This window comes from Haplochromis burtoni, unplaced genomic scaffold (assembly GCF_018398535.1).
Source record: "Haplochromis burtoni strain Fernald_Lab_line unplaced genomic scaffold, NCSU_Asbu1 Contig_78, whole genome shotgun sequence".
NCBI classification, from domain to species: Eukaryota; Metazoa; Chordata; class Actinopteri; order Cichliformes; family Cichlidae; genus Haplochromis; species Haplochromis burtoni.
This window is the reverse complement of record NW_024582439.1, coordinates 1,228,868-1,251,585: the sequence shown is the minus strand read 5'-3', so window position 1 is coordinate 1,251,585 and position 22,718 is coordinate 1,228,868. Positions and strand designations below refer to the sequence as shown.

The 22,718-nt window shown below is 37.8% G+C and overlaps 2 protein-coding genes and 1 long non-coding RNA gene across 4 annotated transcripts in view; 1 reads left to right on the top strand and 2 right to left on the bottom strand.

Annotated features, from left to right (window-relative positions):
* Positions 1-11,332, bottom strand: part of ankrd12 (ankyrin repeat domain 12) — a 37,326-nt gene extending 25,994 nt beyond the window's left edge. For both annotated transcript variants that reach the window (XM_005924593.3, XM_005924594.3), the window contains exon 1: positions 11,174-11,332. The gene's annotated coding sequence lies outside the window, so the exon portion shown is untranslated. The remainder of the gene's footprint in view (positions 1-11,173) is intronic.
* A 66-nt stretch (positions 11,333-11,398) lies between these two features.
* On the top strand, positions 11,399-15,643 carry LOC102295862. Its single transcript, XR_315953.1, has 2 exons — positions 11,399-11,462; positions 14,996-15,643. It is a non-coding gene; the product is annotated as an uncharacterized LOC102295862 (long non-coding RNA).
* ndufv2 (NADH:ubiquinone oxidoreductase core subunit V2) lies at positions 13,114-21,619 on the bottom strand. Its single transcript, XM_005924592.3, has 8 exons — positions 21,472-21,619; positions 18,552-18,605; positions 16,505-16,567; positions 15,959-16,075; positions 15,696-15,864; positions 15,163-15,272; positions 13,404-13,480; positions 13,114-13,311 (listed from the first exon to the last, which is right to left on the bottom strand). Exons 1-8 carry the CDS (start codon positions 21,511-21,513, stop codon positions 13,218-13,220), a joined length of 726 nt encoding a protein of 241 aa, XP_005924654.1. The 5' UTR covers positions 21,514-21,619; the 3' UTR covers positions 13,114-13,217.
* Between the last annotated feature and the right edge of the window lie 1,099 nt (positions 21,620-22,718).

The following is a 22,718-nucleotide window of genomic DNA, read 5'->3' as shown; positions in this document are numbered from 1 at the left end:
AAAACCACAGCTCTGCAGTGCCAGACTAAGCTTAGATGAGACCAGTGTGTGTGGAGAGGTTGAAAAAGCAACTTCAGCTTCATGCTGCGAGGAGTCTACAGATTACATAGCACACCAACCTTTTACCTTTGATTTAAACCTCTTAAGTCAACAATGAAATACCAAAATTGCTCTTGAATAGCTGGAAGTTAATCAGTTAATTGTCTGAAGGCCTGGTTGAGTAAAATATTTAAACCTCTCCTTATTTCAACACTATAGTCTTAATGCTTAAGAAGACACAAGATGCCTTGAATCAACAACGCAGAGACAGCAAACATTTTCAGAGCTGGTATATTTTTTTACAGTCAGCCCCACAAGACATGCAGCATATTAATGTTTTGTTTTTTTGTTTTTTTATATATACCAATTTGTATTCTAAAGTGTTTCATTTAAAGAGTGAGGCTGTGTGGAGCTAAAGGACAAACTCAGAAACATTAGATATTCATTGAAAGGAGTTAACCATTTACCTTCCCTTGGTCATTTTACACTGAAAGTGGATGACCTTGGTACTAAAATACATCAATTAGCTTAACAATTACATGAGGTTTTACAGCGTTTAGGACACTTGGTTAGATTTGTCCATTACAGTGCACTCAGTGCTCCTGCGCGATTTCATATTACTGTGCTTTAGTGTTTTGATGAAGTGGTCAATACTGGAACACTACATAAATCCATGGACCATAATACACCGCAGCCACACCATTAAAACCATAAAGAGGTGAGGTAAATAACATTGGTTCAATGTAATGTTCTGCATTGAAACCTTAGGTCTGGGCATTCACGTGTGTGTTATGGGGAATTTAAGGTCCTGTATCGTCTTTTTACATCTCTGTTACTATAAAATCAACCAACACAGAGCCTATGTTAATGCACCTTTGTGCAGGCCTCCAAAAAGGTGACAGTGTATAGCTTGATGGCAATGATACTTTGCTATGGGCTGTAAAGTTAGCATTAGATAGAAGAGATGCTACTTTGACTGTTTTTAACACTCGGTTTCACTTCAATGTGAAGAAGTTCTGTTTATTATTACTTCCGCCTTCTGTACAGCACAGGCTAACCTGTAGTTGTAGTACATGAACAGCATGAACAGAAAAACAAAACAAAAAACAAACAAACTGCATAGCCCACGTTGCATGTTGTTCCATGAACCATCACCAATTCACTGCCATACTGAACGTCTGACGTTAACATGTTCCACCATTTTAATGCTGTTGTAGACAGCTGGGAGCAGTACCAAAAGGCCTCCCTGTCTGGACAACGTGCCCCACCAAACTGCAAAACCTGCTGAGCGAAACTCAAGGTGGGAGTACGATCCAAGTCTAACTGAACCACCCCAGAATGTGTAAGAACTTATCTTAACAGATATCTTCAACATGCAGAACCTGCAGACAAGGAAAAAGGTTTTTCGTACTGCAAGATTTCTGGTTTCTGTTTGCAGTCTTGGCTGTATTACACAATCTTGTTGGAGCAGTTGGTGGCTGCATGCAGGTCAAAAGAAGGAAATCTTTGGGAGTGTCCTTCAGAATCTGCCAAAGTTCCCATGTCTGTTTGGGTGGCACAAAAGGAGCCTACATTTTTCATGTTGTGGTTTATTACTGTATATAAGTCACCCCCTTCCAAGTTTGTTTAATCTTTACTGTAATCATATGCAGAAACATGAAGAATTTCAACAACTGTGCCCAATTTCAGCAGGTTAATTCTAAACATATCTGAACTGCTCTAAACTGTTTTGTGTATGAAAAGGGCCACAGTTGATTATACTTCAAACAAGCATGTTGAACACATGCTTTGCTTTCATGTTATTTAATCAATAAATGTTTGTTTTCAATTGTGTCTACAAAAACAAAATGAAACTGATTAATGTATGAGTTCTGCCACATAAAAATGTCTTTCCTTATTACTACATGTGCAATTAACTTTAATAACAAAAAAAACCCCTTTAAGTTTAATGGGCTGGCTGTAGCTCAGGAGGTAGAGCTGTCATCTACTTATTGGAAGGTTTGTGGTTCGATTCTTGGCTGCTCCAGTCTGCATGCCAAATATTCTTGCGCAATATAATAAACCCAAGTTGCTCTCCAGTGCATCCACTGGAGTATAAATGTGTGTGAATGTTAGACAGAAAGCACTTATGTAGAAAAAGCATAGACAATAGCGCTTTTATGAATGGGCGAATGAGGCAAGTTGTATAAAGTGCTTTGAGTGCTCAGGTAGAGTAGAAACAGTGCCAACATTGCTATGTTGCCGTTGCTTCAAATATTTTAAACAGTTAGTAAGACATAAAACCCATCATCAAAAGCAACCCTAACTCTTATGTAAACATACAGTGGAGAATATGATAGGTTACTTCCTGTATAACCCTAAGCGATCTCAATTGTAGCCTGTTTTCACCTTAGCTTTAAACCCATTTAAAATGAAAACTAGCACAGTCATGGATAGCATAAAGCAGCATGCAGAGTACTGCCAATGATTAGCACAATCTGATCACATTTCTCCACTCAAAAAGAGCTCAGTGATGCGATTTATTCTACAACCAAAAGGAATCCACTGAAACTGTCCTGTGAATGAAAATCTCATTAACCTATTTTACAGCAGGAGGGTCCTCAGCTTTCCGAAAGCATGGTCACAAAACCGAGCCAGAGTAAACAGGATATGGCTGCTTTCTTTGGCATCAGTGAAGTGAAAGCAGTCCATGAAGAATGCAAAGAACACACCCACTGTCAAATTGTCTTTTTTCACAATAAACTAGCAACAGACAGATATCTCTCTCACTGCTCATTCATAAAATAAAACTTTAAGAGCTCTTTAATAATTTAAAAACCTACAGCATTGTAATATTGCAACCCAGTCTGTTCCTTCCTTCCTGTGCGCATGAGGTGCATTCACAGTCACGCAGGAAGGTCACAGGCTCTCGAACTGTCGGCCTTTAAAAGCGTACAATAGATTATCAAGCCGTTACACACAAAGATAATGCGCTCAACGTACCAAACAAAAACAACACTTTGCACACATTCAGCTGCTGGCAAAGGCCAGCACATGTTGTGAAATCAGGAGGCTCCACCCTCTTCACAGACACATGCACAAGCGCACGCTTGCTAGGCCTCTTGAAGACGCAGATACTCGGCTGATGGAGCCAACTGCAGGTTCTGGTCTAGCTTGAGGCACATCACATCATGACCACTGCTTGCTTTCATGCTCCCTTTTGAACTGCAACCCAATAAGTGTAGTCGACAAGATGAAGTGAAAGTGATACAGAACAGAATTTTAAGCTGCCTCAAATAGAGGAAACAGATAATTTCTTTGGCTTATTGTGCTTGGAGTTTTTCCCATCACATTTGTTGTAACCTTTTTAAATTTCACTCCATCTTCTAAGCTGACCAATCTTCACCATCACAAAGCTTAAACGGTGCAGCCACAGTAGCCTCAATGACCAATAATGGCAATTTATCAATACTCAGTGGGCAGTGGTGTTCACTTTGCTGAAGAGTGAAGAGTAAAAAAAAAATAAAAAAATGACTGTTTGGGGGGGATTTCCCTGAAGATATGGCCCTGCTGTGAGCACTCAAAACAAAAAAGAGGAACCCCAATCAGAATGTTAGTAAAGTAAAACAGCTTTATTACAACCATAAGTCATTCTTGCTCTTTGTTGCTGTGAAATGCTGCAATATGGCAAAGATCAGACCAAGCAGACAACATATAGGCACAAAATACCAAAGATAGCCAAGCTAAAACTCTCAATGTGAAGGACTCGAGTACAAAAGGCACAAGTTTAGGTCTCAAACAGACTGCTTATGTTTCACATGAAATGAACCAATACATTTAGTAAGCTTAAGCTCATATGAAATCATTACTTTCCTTCACTGAGTGATGTCCAAGTCATCAGTGACTAGTACCTCAGACCCGAATCTCTCTGCTTTAAAGACAAGAGATTTTTGGCTTTTGTTCCATCAGAATTTTGCAATCAGGGAACCAAAATAATAATAAATAAAATCTAAGACATCACTTTGTGTCTAGGCTTAACCCTAAACCCGTGAAGGGTTAATACCTTTCTCTCTTGTTCTCTAAGAGAATGTCTTCTAAATAGCTTAAGACATTTTCCATTGCACCGATCTGCATTTAGAACCCTCCACCTCCATGTGAATGTTACTCCTTTAATCTGCCGCCTCTTATTTTTCCCCTTTCTTAAATTACTTCTCACCCAAAAAATGCATAACGCACAAAACATTTGATATGGCAAGTTAGGCATTGTGTTAAGGAATAAAACAAATTACAAAAACAAAATATTGTATAATACTGGAGACAAAAACAATAAAAACTGGAAGTATTATGTACTTTCCACTGTATGAAAAATAATCCAAATGAACAACTGTAATGCAAACAAATTTTCTCAAGAAGTGCACTGTAAAGAGGAAATAACGTATGCCCTTACATAATTGCTCAGGCATTACAGCACCTTAGTCAATACCCTATTCTCTAAGAAGCTTATAGTCTGCCTGGAGAGGCTTTATACTATAGATGTCATGCTAACGTTTTCCAGTTATTTTTAGAGCAAGCCCTCTTTGTGCTTGCATTATTAAGCAACAAAATATTGGAAGGAGTCTAATAAGAATCTAAGAAATCTGAAAATTTTACGTAGCTGGACTTTCAGTTCAGTATTAACTGTGTACTTGGGCTGCATTTCTTTACAAGCGTCTGCATGGCTCTCAGCACGTTTCTGTCTATGCCTCTTATGACGATCTGCCTCGACGGCATGTGTAAAACTGATGTGACTGCAGATTCTTTCCCACCATCTGATTTCCATGATCTGGCAGAAATAAGAGGAAAATTTGATTTTTGAGAATCCAGACCTGTCACTATGCATGCGAGTGTGATCAGAAGATAAATGCTGGCATTAAATATTGCCAAGACAGCCAGAGAAAATATTTCAAACTGACCAAAACTGCTCTGTAATTAATGTCTCAACCACAGCGCGACCGCAAGAAGCAATTATTCAGATGATCACTTTATTAGTATATGACAAAGCTACAATGTTAAATACAAAAACAAAATGCTCCGTCTAAACATAAGTAGTTTTAACTTGCTTAATGACATTACTTTTAAATAACAGTTTTTCTGCAGATCAAACACTTCATCGTTACAGGAAGTCATATCACATTGACATATGGATTGATACGCAGTTGTGACAGTTGAGTCACAATTGAATAGCTGTTTAACATGCCCCTCCTTTAAGGCAAAGTCTCACCTGCAATTGACTACGCCATGAGACAAACTCTGTAAGGGATTTGTAGACGAGCAATAAAAGCTAATTTAGTGTCTGAAGGAAAGAAGGATGAGTGAAAATGAAAGCAAAAGCTTTGGAAGAGCAACATAAACAAGATCCAATCAATGAGAAAGAGGAAATTAACATATCATATGCCAGTTCTAACAAAAATACTCTCAGAGAACAACAGGTCATATTCTCTTGCGGAAACTGGTTGAATTTTAAATAAAAAAAGAAAAACCAAAAAAAGATTTGCCAGCTGGCTTGTGAAACTGATCGTCATCAAGCTACATGTCAACCGATATCTGCCCACTGGCTCTTCACCCCATACATGTGCTAGACATTTTTGATGAAGGTGTCAGCCAGCTTATTATCAAAAGCAGATTTTTAAAAGTAAAGTTCGTCATATGCCTGTGAGTAAATACACTATAATAGAACTATCAATGCAATGATAGCATGGGCAGACTGGCAACTGCAGACAAATTGCATTAACCTCCTAGGACGTGCCGTCCACGTATGTGGACATCACATTTTGGGTTATTTAGACCAAAATACTCAATTTTGCTCTACCGGGTCCTGATATCCATTTACGAGGACATTATACTGCTACTGTTCTATCAAAATTTTAAATGAATATCCTCATATGTGGCTCTGATTTTTCATAAAAAGACAAATCAGGTAAAAAAAAAATAATAATCTGGTAATTCTTTGTTTTTACATTCATTGGGCCCCAATATGCCCAAATATCAAAGAGAAATTAAAAATGCATGCCGTGGAAGAGTTCGGGTCTTAGGAGGTTAATGTCATTATAATTTCAACGGCTTCTGGAATAATGGGCAATGCCTGCTATCTAATGGCAGAAAGGTGCCCATTTACCTTGCAGTTTGACAACAATGTAAATTCAGCTTGTTGGGAATTTGGGGAAGAATTGCTCTAGTCCTTCCCTAAAAACTCTAACTTACTGTTTAGTGGACCATGAACCAAAATGGCCAAAATGGAGCCTTTGGTAGAAAGATCTATCTCAGGAAAGTAAAACCCGCTAGATTTCTGAAGATCAACCTGTGGAAGGATCAATGATTGCCTTTGTCTCCAGATCGCCCGGTCCACTTTTGGCAAACTGTAACAATTTACCATTTGCTCTGAGATTCTGCTGTTCACCCCATAGCCAACTTGCAGGCCTCTCAAGACATGCGAGTCCTCATGAGCCTGGGGCTCTTTTCACCCCCACATGCAACCACAGACTTTATGCAATTAGACTGAAGAGGAACTTTACTATCAAAAAACACCCACTGGTCAGGACATGCAACCATTCATGTTTTTAATGTACTAAGCCTACCTTTCCCTACCTCCCTCACATTTTCTAGGTGTTTGTTTTTCATTTTAAATTATATCTAAAGGTCAATAAAACTCACAAAAAAGACTTTAAGTTGAAAAATGTTGAGCTGTCTTACCGCACCAATAACAAAGGTAGCCAGGCAGAAACAGAAGAAAGTGAACTGGTGCTTCAGTAATGCAGACATAACAACAAAACAAACACGACATTGGAGTATGTCTTGATGAGTTTGACATGCTGAAACTTTGAAGGGGATAGTAGTATTTACACAGCTTTTCTCTTGTCCTTTTGCATTGTTTGTGTGTCATCCGGCACATGTGCAAGTCTTTTATTACTCCTAAGTACTTGTTTGGGCAGCTATTTTAAAAAATTTAATTATTTTAAAACCCCAACATCAAAACCACTAACAGGTCAACAATGAAATGTTTTCTGGAAACCTTTATATAAATGTATTTATTAAAAAAATAAAATAAAATAAAATATCATACTGACACCACCACCCACCCAACCATTGTTACACTATGCACAGAGGTTAACAGTAGAACATACCAAACCCTAACCCTAATGCTATCTTTAATTTCACTTGGGACTGATTCATTTAAAATCTTGAGGTGAAAAGTCAAACAAGCAACTTATTGTTTTTGAAATTGCTGATTAGTAACACAACACCTCCAATAGCAGCCACCATGGCTGTTGGTAGCAGCTAACAGCAGGACAATGTATCCCAGTATTCTCTGGAAGAACATGAAAAGTAAGACAAACAAACAAACAAACAAAACAACAAAAAACAAAGAGTTCAAAGTATTGACTTGACCTACAAACTCTCTGGATCCCCATGCAATCTATCCTCTATCTGATGCAGCACAACAAGTCCAGTCCATGGAGCCCATACCCCAAGTCTGCTCAATTATGGCAATTCACATTGAGATCACAGACAAAAGCATCAAGCACAGATTGCCAGTACAAAAGCCGGGAATGGCATTTGATGCTCCTTTCCAGTGGCTCCACAGTAGTGCTTTACACATTCACCTAAGAAGCCTGAGATCCCCGGTTCAGTGCTGTGAAGAAACACAAATCCCTGTGGGGTTGTGTCATGAAGGGCAACCAGCACAAAAAGAGATTCATCCAAATTCAACATCTGGAGTTACCCACTGTAGCGATTCCTCGTGAATAAGGGAGCAGATGAAAGCAGCTTTTTTCAAATTTAATTCTCCTTTCTCTACTTGTTAAAACCAAAGTGTTTTCAGACAATTAAAATTGTTTTAATATTAGTGCTGACCAAAAGATGATCTAAATCTGGTACAGCATGTCAAGGAGTACGTCTGGCGGTTAATAGAAGGACAGAACACTGACTTTATGCTTCTGCTGGGAATTTATGTAGAGCTTAGGATGTAGCACATGCCAGTGCTTGTGCTGACTGTGTCAATGGCGATGTGCACATTAGGTTGTGTCTTAACTTTAACAGAGGAGCATGAATCTGATACACACGCAGCAAAGGAAAAGGTGCCATGGATTTATAACACAGGGCAAATGAGTGCACAGATGTGATAAAAGAAGGAATTGCCTTAATTGTTTAATCTAATTTTAAATCATTAGATTGAATGTAAATTTTGATTAACTGGAGAGCCCTAATATACCCTTAAACCTATACGCCCCAAAGAACCTAATCTTTTGTAGAGAATCACACCGTTACACTGAGGCTATGCATTTTTAAAATCACCAATTAAGTAATACAACTAAATAAATGTTGTTTGCAATGAACAAAACGATAAAAGCCAGGGCAGTGCCTTTTTGTTACTTAAAACTGACATTTATTATTGGACACCATCATTTAATTTGCTTCATCAGTGTCAGCTACTAAACTACCAGAAGACTGAAGTGAACAAAGAAAACCCTTTCAAACAAAAAGAAGCATCTTCTCTTCAATGGCACCACAAAAAAGGCACCCATGACGCACTGCAAGAAAGAGCTTGGTAATATACTGCAGTGTCAATTATGTGTCCTACTCGTATTGTCATAACCTTTAGTGCCGTGGGAGGTCTCATTCATCCTCAGGCAAATCATCATCACATGATACTCAGTTGCCAGTGAGAGAGATGTTAGTACAAACTCATTACAGAAAGTAAAAGAGTATTTTAAAAAACAAAAGTTTGAGGTGACACAAGCACACTAATGAAAAGCCTACTAATCCCACCACGTACAATTGAGTCCAAAACAGCAGTGACCAATCAATCAATCAATCAAGGGAGAAGACAGCACTTTAATGCCTGAAGAATCATGTTCCCTAATATGAGAGTGATATGTTCTATTGATAAAAATCAGCTACTGCCAATTTAAGTCTATGAATAACATTTTTATTTACTGTTCTGTCTATATAAAATGTATCTAAAGGAATAGCAGATTAACAGTGGACTACATTTAACAAAACATTAATATGAAAAAGTATCATGTATTACTACATCCTAACTTGCTCCTTAGTACATTGTTAATAACCAAATAATTGCAGTATGGTCCTGGTGATTTATCTAAATTGCAGCTGAGGTTAAGGTTAAGTTTTAAAAAATGATTTAACAAGATTTATTCTAAAGGAATTGTAATTACAATTGCGCAAGAATTTACTCATCATTGAGGACTCACCATTTAAGGTATTTAAGTGCTGTTCCTTAGTAGTAAGGTCACTTATGATGTGTCATGGCGAACTGGAAGTATGCTTGCTGTTATACAACCTTCTATAATCTTAACACATTCAGTTTAATTAATCAGTTCCTGGTTTAAGGTCAGCTAAAGAGTGAAATTACTAAATATAACTAACTGAAATGACAAACAGATCACCCTGTTTTAAGAGTATTTTTCATGCATTCCTGTAAGATTTGGTTATTTAAAAGGCCACAGACGCAAGCTGATGCTACAATCAATTGTCAGCACAACAGTTGAATTGTAACAACTAATGCTTTATTTTAGTAACTCTCAAATTGTAAATGGAGGTTTCTAGAACACTAGCAGTATTCAAGTCAATATTCATGTCTCCAAAATTAAAATAAGCCCCCCAAAAGAGACAATAAGAGTATGTGTTTCTGACAGTTGGTTTCTTATGGTTTTATTTTTGATGTAACCTTTAAGCAGCTGCTTGATTAGTTAATCTCTGAATATGACACGTTTTCATGTTTGAATTGTGGTGCTAAATAGCATTTTTCTTCATGATCCCAAAATGAACATTTCTTGTAATATTGAAAATGAAACAATTATTTTAAAATGGCCAGTTAACTGTATTTACATGTGCTGTTCCTTAACAAAGACATAAAAAATATATTTTACATTTAATACTGTTGTTTTTTTTTAACTGTATGAAAAAACAGATTAATTAAACACCATTACAATATGACCATTACACTGTCTACATACTGCATTCAATATAATAGTATAAGACGAATACACAGTATTTTGTATGAGACAGATGTCACTTAAAAATACTGCCACTAGGATCAATTTCGGACTGATTCTAAAAAAAATTAAAGCTTCATTTAACAGTGTAGACGTGCTGCAATCCAATAAAACTCTTTAACTTAACGTATGTTCAATTTCAGGTTGACGTTTCGGTTGATTCAGACGGGTTGCTGCACAGATAGCCATGTAAAGACAAGCAGCTTTTGTATCAGGCAACACACCCCCAAGATGTCACAGTCACTGCCTGGGAGGCGCAAGCTCCGGATTTCTCATAGCTATGCTAGTTCCTTGAGAGAATTTACAAATCGTAACTACATTTTACAGCATATTGACTGCTACTGTCCCGCCAAACTACGCTGGTTGTAAATAAACGAAGTGGTGTTGGCTCGATCATTGCAGAAACCACCACCCACCAACGTTAACGCCGCTCGTGCTTCCAATAATCAAAAAGTAATGTTGTTGAGCGCTAAAATTCGCAACTTGGACATAGATAATAAACACGAGCTAGTTAGTTGATTAATCTGGCGGTGAAATTTGTCTTGTGAGTAAATATGTGTTCTAATGCTAGTGCTTGGCCAGGACAAGGCAAATTCAAGTTCACGTTTCGCGATTAAACAGCAACAGTCAACACAGGGAGCACAGCACAGCCCGAGACAAAAGCCCACTGCAGCTCCTTTACTGCCCTCACAACGATCCCCCTCCCCAGCGCTTAATCTAAGCTAGCTAGCGAGCTTGTTCCCAGACCTACACAGCCCCGTTGGCTGTCTGGCTGTCTGAAGCTAACCCAGCTCGCTCTGCTTCGCCCCGACATTTTCCTATCAGCGCTCTGTATCCTCGCTTTGAAAGCACCGAGCTACTAAAGGCAGTTACTGGGGTGGAAATTTCAGTTAGCGTAGAATAAGTCCTCAATGTGTGTAACGCACGTGGCGCACAACTATACCAAGCCCACGCAAACACATAACATTCCCATTTTCGCACGCAGTTTACGTCAAGTTAGCTTAACGTTAGCCAGCTTGCAGTACAACTTAGCCAGATTGCTAGGATTTTTTTACCCATCCTGATCCGAGGCAGTCAAACAAGAAACCTCGTTTTGCGCTTACCTTTAAAAGGGGTTACACGTTCCCACCGACTCATTCAGGTTCCGCTATATGTGACTATTGCGCAATATTAACAGTTAATTTCCTAAATACTGGACGTTAACCGTAGCCTACGGCTGTGTGACGTTCATCGCTGGTTTTGAAAACATCCAAGCCGTTCGTCGCTCGTCCTCTCGGAGAAAAACCTAGCAAAACATGCAAGCGTCATTTTCATTGGTAGGGAGAAATCATGTGACCACCAGAGCACCACCGAGCTTATAAGGTCTGCGTCTGCTGGATAGACTGTAGATGGGTATGTGTCAAACGGTTTAACTTTCATTTAATCGAAGCCGTGAGTAAATTCGCATCTTTAATTTTAAGAATACGCTTTTTGCTGAGACATGTTGTACGTTAGCGGTGTGTGTAGCACCTCAAAGTGGCTTTTGAGCGTGTGTATTTGAACCGAAAGGAGGGAGAGAGAGGGAGAGAGAGAACAGGAATGGGCACTTGACGTCATCTTTTCCGCTGCTGTGCTGCGGTCAGTGGGAACTTTCTCGAAGATCACGGCTGAGGTTAACAGAGGAATGGTGTTTTCCTTCTTTGTCGTGAGCATGGCTGCGGACTTCAGGCCGCAGTTTCAGTAATTAGCCGATCTGGTTAAGTCGACCTATTAGCCCGCCAATTCAGTGTATGAGCCAGCTTAGAATTGGTTGCGCAGTGACATTTGCATCATGTTGCATGCATTGCGCATGCGTCACCGTGCATAATGTTATATGTTGCAGAGAAGAGCTGGGTTGAAAGCGTATTGGTACGAGGAAAGTGGGGGAGGGGTACCGGCTAGACATGAAAACGGCTTCGGGATGGGATGAAAATGAAACGACAGGACCAGTTGTAGGAAGCGGGGTGCTGTTCAAGGCTAAGGGGGCTGTGTTTATCATGTAATGTCTTGAATGAATCAACTTTAAAGGTGTTTAAGCAGGCGGAATCTTAAGGTCAATACGTGGTTCTTTTGTTAATAAAGTCAGTCACAATGATACTACCCACAGTCTAGTTTGGAGTATATTAATTGGAGATGTACTAGATGAAAGAATTTTTATATTATTCCTGTCAGAACCATCAGGTAGTCTCTACTAATGTCTTAAATGTATGTCCAGAACCAAATATAATGAAACAATGTCAATAAACCACATTTGAAATTAACTAAATAGAGGTAACATGTAGTAAAATAACTTTACAATTTAATCATAATTTGTTACACCATGCGTAGCAGCATATCTGGTGGTATTTACCGTTTACCAAAGGTTTTCTTTATGAATAAACAATTTAAATGTCACTGATCCACAGTAATTGAAAGACATCTAAAATTGGTCCACTAAAATATATTTACATCCAGTAAAATTCAGAACAAAATATTAAGGACCAAAAATAAATTTGGTAGAGCTAGTGTTAATTAAAAAGGCTTTATACTTTTTGTTTTAGCATGTGTAGTACTTCAACAAACATCTAATAGCTTTAGCTTGTACTGTGAGCTTTTAATTACATGATTTTTCCATAGGGGCATACATGGTAGGAATATGCATCTTATTGTGCATGTGCTATGCTGTAATTTTGAGATGTCATATTTGAATGAATTTGAGTGTACAAAGGATGTGATTCATACTTAAGTAAAAACCCTTCATAAGGTTTCCATAGGTGGCCATCACTGAAGTGGCAATGACAGTGGAAACTGTCACATAACTTACTGAGGTAGAAATACATACTATTTATGTAGTATCACAATATGCACAAAAATACTTAGCTTTAGGCTTACATTGACGTATTAAGAAGCTTTACTATTCCAGTCCTTTAGCCAGCTTTGCTTAGAAGTATCTAGAAATATAACAACTGCTACAAATCTTGCATTTCATGTTTCCAGTTTTGTTTTCCTTGTTGGAATCCATGTAAGTGAGACACTGACACCTTGAGAACATGTACAGGAACAATTTATTTACACAATATATCTGACTTAACCATAACAGTTTCACTGACAGCTTGCCTTTGTAGCAAGCAGAGAGTGGCCCAGAAATGTCTACAGGTCCGATCTTACACCGAATCCTGGTCCTTTAGGAGGCTCTGTCAGGGAAGTCAGTCCGCCTGCAGGCTCACAGGAGAATCGGCCACTCCTATAGAAAAAGAACAAACGTCTTCATCTACAATCAGTTCACATATGACTTTAAAATTATATAAGAATCTATTATGCAAATTGTGCACGTACCTGGGTCCTGGTGGAGGGACTCTGCCTGCCTTAAGCTCATCAATAATATCCTCGATATCCTTTGGTGTAAGGTCCTCCTAGAATAAGGGATGAGAGCAGCTTAGCTTTTGGTCATCTGATGGTCCATGTTTTGATTTTCACATCCTCCAATCTGTAAGAAGATCTATTATATTCTAAAGACAGGGGAATACTTTAAATACTATCTTTATGATTCAAAGGAAATTATGATGATTTATTCTAAATTGAATAAATGGATAAATACTACATCAATGTCAGATTGACCATGTCAGTCAGTGACTGTATTTCACCCAACAGCAACTTTTCCCAACTTATCTTATAATTGATCTTTAGGACATGCAGGGCAGCACCAATTTATCAATAGTAAGATGTATGAGCCTACCAATATGAGCCAATATCAGCCTTGTTCACTAAAACAAGAATACTGACATCTGCAGTGATATTTATAGGCATCAGTGGCTGATATGTATCTCTTGTATCATATCAGTTTTCCCTGACTATAAAGTATACAGCATAACAGACAGCTAATCGACTTTAAAACAGGAAAGGATTTTTGTAATGAAGATTTTTTTTTTGTTTGGCTGCAAGAGGAAACCAAGAAGAGGAAGTAAACAACAACAGAAAAACGATAAACAGGGGGAAAAAAGTACATATACCGTCTTCAGCTTATTTTAAACATCAGTATCGGGCCAGAGTTTCATGATCAGCGCATCCCCAGTTTTCCAATCAATTATTTTTTATGGCCACTAATAACTATAGCCAATAATAACTCTGACTTTAACTGTCAGTAAAGTTCAAACCAGCTCTGACAGATTTAGCTTTTTTTCCAAGTCGTGCTAAAGAGGATACAAGTGTCAAATAGTGCTTTTTTTAATTAATTATTTTATTTTATTTACAGTACAGCTACTTTATGATATTGCAGAGCTGAACCATAGTGTTAAAAATGAATGATATAGACTTGCCCAAAACCATTATGGCATTTTTTTCAAATCTCACACTGTTCTTAAGTACAAAGACTGAATCGGGTGGTCTGCTTAATTAATACTGCCTGTGTGCTGCTCCAAAGCTGCTTCTACCTTCATATTTAGAAGCCCCTGAACAACCCGACACAAGTTCAAGCTCTTATTTGCAAACTGTGTCATCCTGAGTAAAACTAAATGTTTAATTGATGACTGAATTAATCTAATCTCCAAAGGCTGTGTGTATGGCTTGAGTGTTAATTATTCACATAAGAAAATGCCAACCTCAGCACAAGGTACTCTTGGTATTAACACATCGTGCCTTTTCTCGCTAATGATGATACCTCAGCAAGCTGAGGTGTTGCGGAGAATTCCTCCTTCACAGTCATCTTTAATTGGGTAATTCACTTAAGCTCAGCTTGCAATAACTAAATGTCCCATGGTCGAATTATTTTCACGTGGTTAACCACGAAAGAATCCAAAAAGAAAAATTTTGACATCACACTTGGTTCAAGAAGTTGATATTTTTCCAAACTAATATAATGAATAAGAAAACATTCGTGTTATAGCTGATTATTTCTCTATTTTTTTCTCCCTGCTCTTAATTTCCTTTAGAGTCTTCCATGTTGCAGGCTGTGTCACACCTGTACTGTTTTCCACATGAGAGGAGAACTCCAGAAACGGTGCTCTGTACACATTCTTTGTGAAACTCGTTTGAGCTTTAATCTAATTTGGTTAATTTAGTTAAAACGTTCATCTGCACAGACGACTCGAACACTCACATAATAGTTGTCGTTGATCTGAACCATTGGAGCATTCACACAGGCACCCAGGCATTCCACTTCTATTACAGTGAACATCTTGTCTGGAGTAGTCTCCCCAACTTTGATACCTGTGGAGAACCAAATGGAGAGACGCTTCATATTCAGCTAGTCTCATCTGACACTCTACAGATTGTCTTACTAAAACAACAAATATTTTTAACTCGAGCACTAAAGCCTGACGTGCCACAGCTGTTAGCCACATATACGAGTTAAAAGGAAGAGTAAAACTTCACTATGGTTGACTTAAAGAACAAACGTTGTCCTCTATTAAATGTAACGTAGGCTCAAGTGTGTTGACAGTTTCCTTGCTTGATTTCAATCTTGTTTGATGCTACAGCTTGATATTGTTTGAATACCAATGGCAACTGTATATTTATACATTTGTTCTCAGTCTCTGTTTATCTCAAACATACACAATAAAAAAAAGTTTGTTTTCATCTGTTTTCATCTCTTCATTGGTTTCTCAGCATAAAATGGAAAAGCACTCTTACCAAGTTTGTTTTGGATGGCCTCCACGATGCTGTCTGAGTTACGGAGCATGCAGGGTGTTGTCGTGCAGATTTGAATGAAGTATTTTCCCACAGGCTTACGTAGGAACATCGTATAGAACGTTGCTACTTCATATACTCTCATTGGAGGGATTTCCAGCACCTCTGCAACCTGAAATACAACATTTATATAAAATGTGTTCGTTATCATCAGAAAAGCTTGACGAGCATCACTCTGCTGGAAAACACTAAAAATATGACTGTGCCTTGTTCATGGCAGAAATAGGGAGCCATCCATGTTGCCTTTGGGCCAAATCCAACACGGGGATGGTGGCTGCTTGCTTGTGTCCTTCTGGGTACATTGAAGTGATCGCCTCAATCCTCTACAGTGAACAGAAAAAGATATTTTTCCATAACTGTATTTCCCATTTTTATTTTAACAATAAGGCCAATTTATACAGTGAAATAGTCCTAATATAATTCATGTACATGAATTAAATGATACTATAATTGTAGAGTACAGTACAGTAGTAGGTAGGCCATCTATCGTTGAGCTTTTTTTCTACAAAAATACCAGGAAAATACATTGTGTCTGGTGTAGTAAGGTGGAAAGGCAATTAAATAACTACTAAATTAGTTACAAAATAAAGCTAGAGACATCTTAAGCCAATCAACTTGGGTATTTCTGAAAAGAAATTCCAGCTTTTGTACAATAACACAAAATCAATACCTGCAATTATCTGCTATTACTGGTAATGAAAACCACATCAGTGCATTAAAAAAATACTGTTCAACACAGATGCGAGGCTCACCTTCTTGTTCTCCTCAGTGAACTCAAAAGGTGTGTCAGGGTTGTTGTCAGGAGTATCTCTGTGCTAAAAAAAGAATAAGGATAACATTAAAGTAGATTAAACTTTATTTATAACAGACACACACACACACACACATAACCGTCTTCGGTATATAATTATCTGTGTATATATTAAATTTTGTGAAGCTTCTACTGAGGCTGAATTTTTCCTTAACAGCTACCACTTTCATGCATGAGTAACAGATCTGTGAGCTGCAAACAGTATCTGATAAAATATTAACAGTTCATCATGTAAGCCCAGAGGGAAACAGGTGCTACTACCCAACGAGAGAACAGACTCAAGACAGACAACTATTATTTCTGCTTCTGCACACACTGCCCCCTTGTGAGCAGCAAAGCTCCTTTGTGCAATAGAGAAATTGAGGAGGGAAGAAATTTAATGTTTTTTGTTTTTTAATTTAAAGCAGCCAAGCAATGCATTCATTAAAGAAGAGTGTCATAAGAATTCTTTTTAAATCAAGCACAGGTTAAAAACAATGTTACTACCGGGGGACTATGGAACCAAGGAGAGTTTCCAATGCATGAAACTATCACAAGATGTTTTCGTGTGGCTGTAATGGCTCCTCCCTGGATAAATTAAGGTCTTTCGGAAAACAGATACCACTGGGATCAATCCTGCACAAACATACTGCAGAGCTGTGTCTTCAATTAATGGCTGAGCCTTTTTTTTTTTTTGCAAAATTTTCAAGTTAGTGACGCATGGACAAAAACACATCTCCAAACCCACCCAAACAGATCAGGATAACAAAAATACAGCATAAGGACAATACTTGACACTGGTGACAGTAGGTTTATAAGTTCTAAAAACCTTTGCATTTGATCCTATCAGTCCAATAAAGGAGTTGGTATAGTGTTCATATAGGCCAGGTAACGCTGCCAAATCTTAACAAAGGTTTTATAGTCGTTTCTGAGCGTGTAGGTGATGTTTTCAAGTGGGACACATCTACATATCTCTGAGATCCATCTAAAAATAGGTAGTTGGAAGTCTGACTTCCACATAATGGTTATGCACTTTCGAACAATGCATAGAGACAGTTCCAGGAACTTATGTTGGCTTTTTTCATAATTGGGTACCAACCTTTAAAATCCCCTAATAAACATATTTGAGGATCTAATGGAAAGAATAGCTCTAAAACCTTTGACATAATGTTGGAAAATTCATGCCAGAATGCCTTTACCTTTGTGCAAAAACACAAACGCTCCTCAATGCTCTATAAACTCTGGTTTACATTTATTTAATTTTTGTGGCGTGATGTAAGTTTGATGGAGATTGTTGTAATGTCTGTCTGTATCTGATATTAATGGTTACATTTAAACATTTCTGACATTATTCCGACCATCGTTCTGCCTCAATTGTTACATGCAAATCGGACTCCCACTTCTCCCGTGACCTGTGTAACCCTGGTTTTGGAGCAGCACTCACTAAGACAGAATACACTTTTGAAATAAGACAAGGTGAGGATAAATACAGTTTCTAAAAGTTTCGTGATTAAAGTCCATGCTTGTGAAAATTTGTTTATGCATACACCAAGTAAAGAAAGCTGATATGGTGTTGCTGTTTAATCCTGTTTTATGAAGCCCATCAGCAAATCTTTTTCTTAACCCTTCTAAAATGTATTAACATGAATAATTCATTTTCCAATAATAGACAAAAATTGCAGAAGTAAGTGAACTTCTGCCCCAGTGTAACTAAAAAAACAATGTTAGTGTGACATAGTAACAGCTAGACTGACTGCGTTGAACAATGAGCAGTAACAATTAAACTTAGTAGTAATATAGATAATATTAGAAATGGCTACAAATTGTTGCTGTAATTTACAAAATTTTCCATGAGCTGCTGATCTATAGTAACCCACCATGATGAGCTCACACAATGTATAAAAAAAGCCCATACAGCATCAGCGTGTACAGCATCCGCATGTACTCTCTGTTTTTGTCTGTCACCTTCTACACATTTTGTGCACTGAGGAACGGAAAGTGCTACTCACCACAAAAATGCCACCAGCTCCAGCACGTACAGCAGACTGATGCAGACTCCTGGCCTACAAAACAGAAGAAAACAGGTAAAATACCTAGTGATGTCATGGAGCTAAATTCAAACTGATCTCAAATGCCAACATTTCTTACAGTAAACATGCTACTTACATGCAATACTTTTGAGTGCATAACATATGTTAAAAATAATGAATCCAATTCATGACTTGCAGGAGTTCATTCTCTAAGACCCAAGTTTAAGTTGTGTTAGTTCAGCGATAACTAAAACCTCAAAATATCAGGTGGTGCAACCAAAAACATGAGGTTTTTATGTAAAACTAGGATAATGTTGAAGTAAACGTTAACTTAATTTCTATTTAATTTAAATTTCATTTTAAAATTATATGTGTGCCCTTGGGAAGTTAATACAGGTGTTCGAGTAAAAAAGTTTGAAGTGTTTAAAGTTTAAAATGAACCAGGAACTGGGAGGAGTTAAACTGCAGATGTCAAATTAACATTGTGATTTAAGATCATCTGTTAGTTTTCTAAACCTCTTATTTATTTTATTTAAATGTTAGTCTGTAGATTAAACTCCTTCAAGTCATATTTTAAACAGAACTGATGCACTTAGACATAATAAAATATGAATCTCACATCAATGACCCAAAGATTGCAAGACTAAAGACTGTAGGTAATTGTTGACTGACTGGCTCAATGTAAAAGGTCAAATTTATAGTGACTGCTGCGCCTGCCTTGATTTGTACACAACTATACTATTAGTAAAGCTTTAAAATACATACAGCAATAAAATGGAAGGTTTGCGCTAGGGCTGGGCGATATGACCCAAAATTCAAATCTCAATATTTTTTAGCTGGATGGCGATATAAGATATATATCTCGATATTTTTTTATTCCATAAAGTAAGAACAGAAAGAGAGTTCTTAGTTAAAGCTGTTTCCCAGATGTCACACAGGCACTTTTATTAACATACAGCATAGGTGTACATGAAAAAATTACTCAAAAATATATTATGAGCATTTGTTAATTAATAATGCTCCATAAGTAAACTAAAACAATGTTGTTTTTGTGCATAACAAAAAGCTCACAATTGTGCAGTCAAAATGTAAAATAAAGGACGCTGAGCATAATAACAAAGACAGATTTCACAGCTGCTCTATTCCCAAGTTCTACTGCGTGACTGACAGCCTGGAGTTTGAAATCCGCTTTGTAACCATGACTCTGAACAGGTGCCATTTATGGTCCTTATACACACAAAGTACGGTAATATTACGTTGAAGCACAGTACGTATTACTCCACAGCTCCGTAGTTTACCAAAGTCGTACTCAAACATTTTTGACAGATTGCTGAGCGCCGTGTTCCACATAAAATCGGTTCGCGGTCATCAAGCACAACCAGAATTCATACATCAGGCGCGCTGTCAACTTTTGAGAAAATGAAAGGATTTTAGGCTGTGCAGCCCCTCTGGGCTGCATGGCGTTAGCGTGGTTAGGTCGTTAACACGTTGACGCCGTCCAACTCCACGCACGGGGCGATGCGCAGTAACTCGTTAACGGAGATTTGCCGTGTCCATCTTGTCGCTGCCTGCAGGTGAAGCGATGGGGGAGGAGGAGTTGTGTTCAGTGAAGGAGAGGCGAGGCAGAGTAACGTTGCGTAGAGACAAAAGTGGACGAAAGAGAGGCAAACTTGCGGCTCCACAAGTATAATTAAAACGTAACATATACTATATCGATATAAACGATATTTTCACATCTTATATCTCGTATAAAAATATATCAATATTTTTTTTAAAAACTCGATATATCGCCCAGCCCTAGTTTGCGCCTAAAGTCAAGATTTTTGTTTTCTAGTATGAGAAAATTTTTTTTTTGAGAAATCTTCCTCTAAATCGATGAAGTGGAACTAAACTAAAATGTTTCTTACTGGAAAATCTTATTTACATAAAGTATGACACAATAGTGTAAAGGTGAGTAAAGTTGTGTAAAATAAACCTCTTCGTGTATATTTTAACGTTTCCCACTAGTCCGAAAGAAGATATGAAAACTAAATAACCCCAAATCTATAGATTTCTATTTCTAGTCCACTATATTTAGAAATTAATTGTACTACGTTTATACTACTGAATTTTCTTGAAATCTGAAGCTGCGAACAATTCTACATCACCATAATATTAAATATACATCTTGTAACACATTATGCCTTATTATTAAAGTTTAAGCTGCATAGCTGTATATAAAACAATTAAAATGAGCCCCAGTTGCAATGTTGGAGTGATTATACTTATATAATCAAAATTTATGATCTGATAGTACGATGTGTATGACTGTGAAATGTGACATTCTGCATAGTGAATACCTTAGATAGCTTAAGTACATGTACAGTAACAAATGTGTAGAATTACTACTTTACTAGTAGAAACTTTGCAGTATAATTGATATTTAACAGATCTAAAGCTTTTGCAAGCTGTTATTATACACAAAACTTCTTGTGCTGAGCCACTTTTACGTAAATCATTGTTTTATGTAAATTGCAAACAGTGTTATCTGATCCAAGTTTCCAGCTAGATTAATATTAAGTGATTAATATTGCTGTGTTTTCCCATACTGTGAATTTACAGTAGCCATGCAAGCAGTTATATAGGGTGAAGTTAAAGCCAACTGCATGTACACGAGCCTGCTAAAAACCCATTCTAGCGGCTATGTTTTCCTTTCGCTGCACATTTTTCCAGCGATCGCCTTTTAAAAGTTTGACAGCAGAAAGCTAATTTAGCTAGCATGCTAGTGTTACCCAACGTCATTTTGCTGAGCGGCCTCCACTGCATGCCCTTGTGAAGAGTCATAGCATTTTTTTTCCTCCAAGTTATCGAAAATTGCACCCAAACCTTTCCCCAGATCCATAAAAAATCACAACCGTACCGCCTGCGACACTGCAGAGCGAACAGCAGCAGACAGAAACATCTTGTCGCTTGAAGTTTGGTCCCGGTGCGTTAGGAAATGAACGGGACAGCGGTAGCCGCCATCAACACAAGCGCGCTCAGGTTCGATTCATACTGTCTGACGCACGACGTGACGTCTGTACGTCTCTGCGCTTAATCGATCCCAGATTCAAGTTGGAGCTCAAAGTCAGTCAACGTTGAGTGTTTGCGAAAATTTCTTCTACATTCAAAAAACAAAATTATGCAAATATATAATGAACATTGTTTTTCTGTTATCATATTTTAAATTAAAGAGTACAAGAAATAAAGACGCAGTAAAAGCGGTCAAACAAAATTATACAAAATGCTTCACAACAAACTTTTAACTAATATCTAATATTACTTTAATAAACGTGCTCATTAAAAAGACTACATACTGGAGTAAAAATACTGATATACATTTAGTGGGATTACGTCTGGGATCTCTCTGAGCCTCTTTTTGTTTGCTGTGGTGATGAACAGGTTGACAGACAGAGGTCAGGAGTCTTCGTATATTCTGATGTAGTGAGAGTTGGTAGCAGGTGGGAAAAGCCTGGAGAAGTGGAGGTATGCACTCCAGGGAAAATGAATTATAGTCAGAATAGAACACATGTGCACGAATGAAAAAGACTGTGGTGAGACCTGCAGTATTTGAAGACGGTGTGTGTAACAAAAGGACAGGAGGTAGAGCTGGAGGTGTCAGAGTTGAGGATGCTCGTTGGGAGCGACCAGGATTAACAAGACTGGAAATCACTGCATCAGCAGAGCGATTCGTGGATGCAGTGAAGCAGGACAGGGAGAATGTTGACGTGACATAGGCGGGATAGGGTGAGAGGAAGATAAAACGCTGTGGCGACCCCTAAAGGGAGCAGCTGAAAGTAGAAGCGGACATTATATAATTGCGAATAATAATTTGTCTCAGGTTAAATTGTTATGACTTATTTTCTACCGAGTATAAAATATTTTTATTATTTCTGTATTTGTTTTTGGTTCTTTTAAGTTTTTCACATGTGTTTTGGAATATTGTTTTCTTTTCTCTAAGGATATTTTTTAACTGTGCTATGTTTGCAATGTCAGAGGATTAAAGCAAAGCAGGGTGGAAGCAGGGGTTTTACAGTGAGCTTTCCCATAAGCAATTTATGTGTTAAAAGACTAAGTTTTATTAAATGTTAGTGTTAAAAGGATTCAGGAGCTGTCTCTCACAGCAGA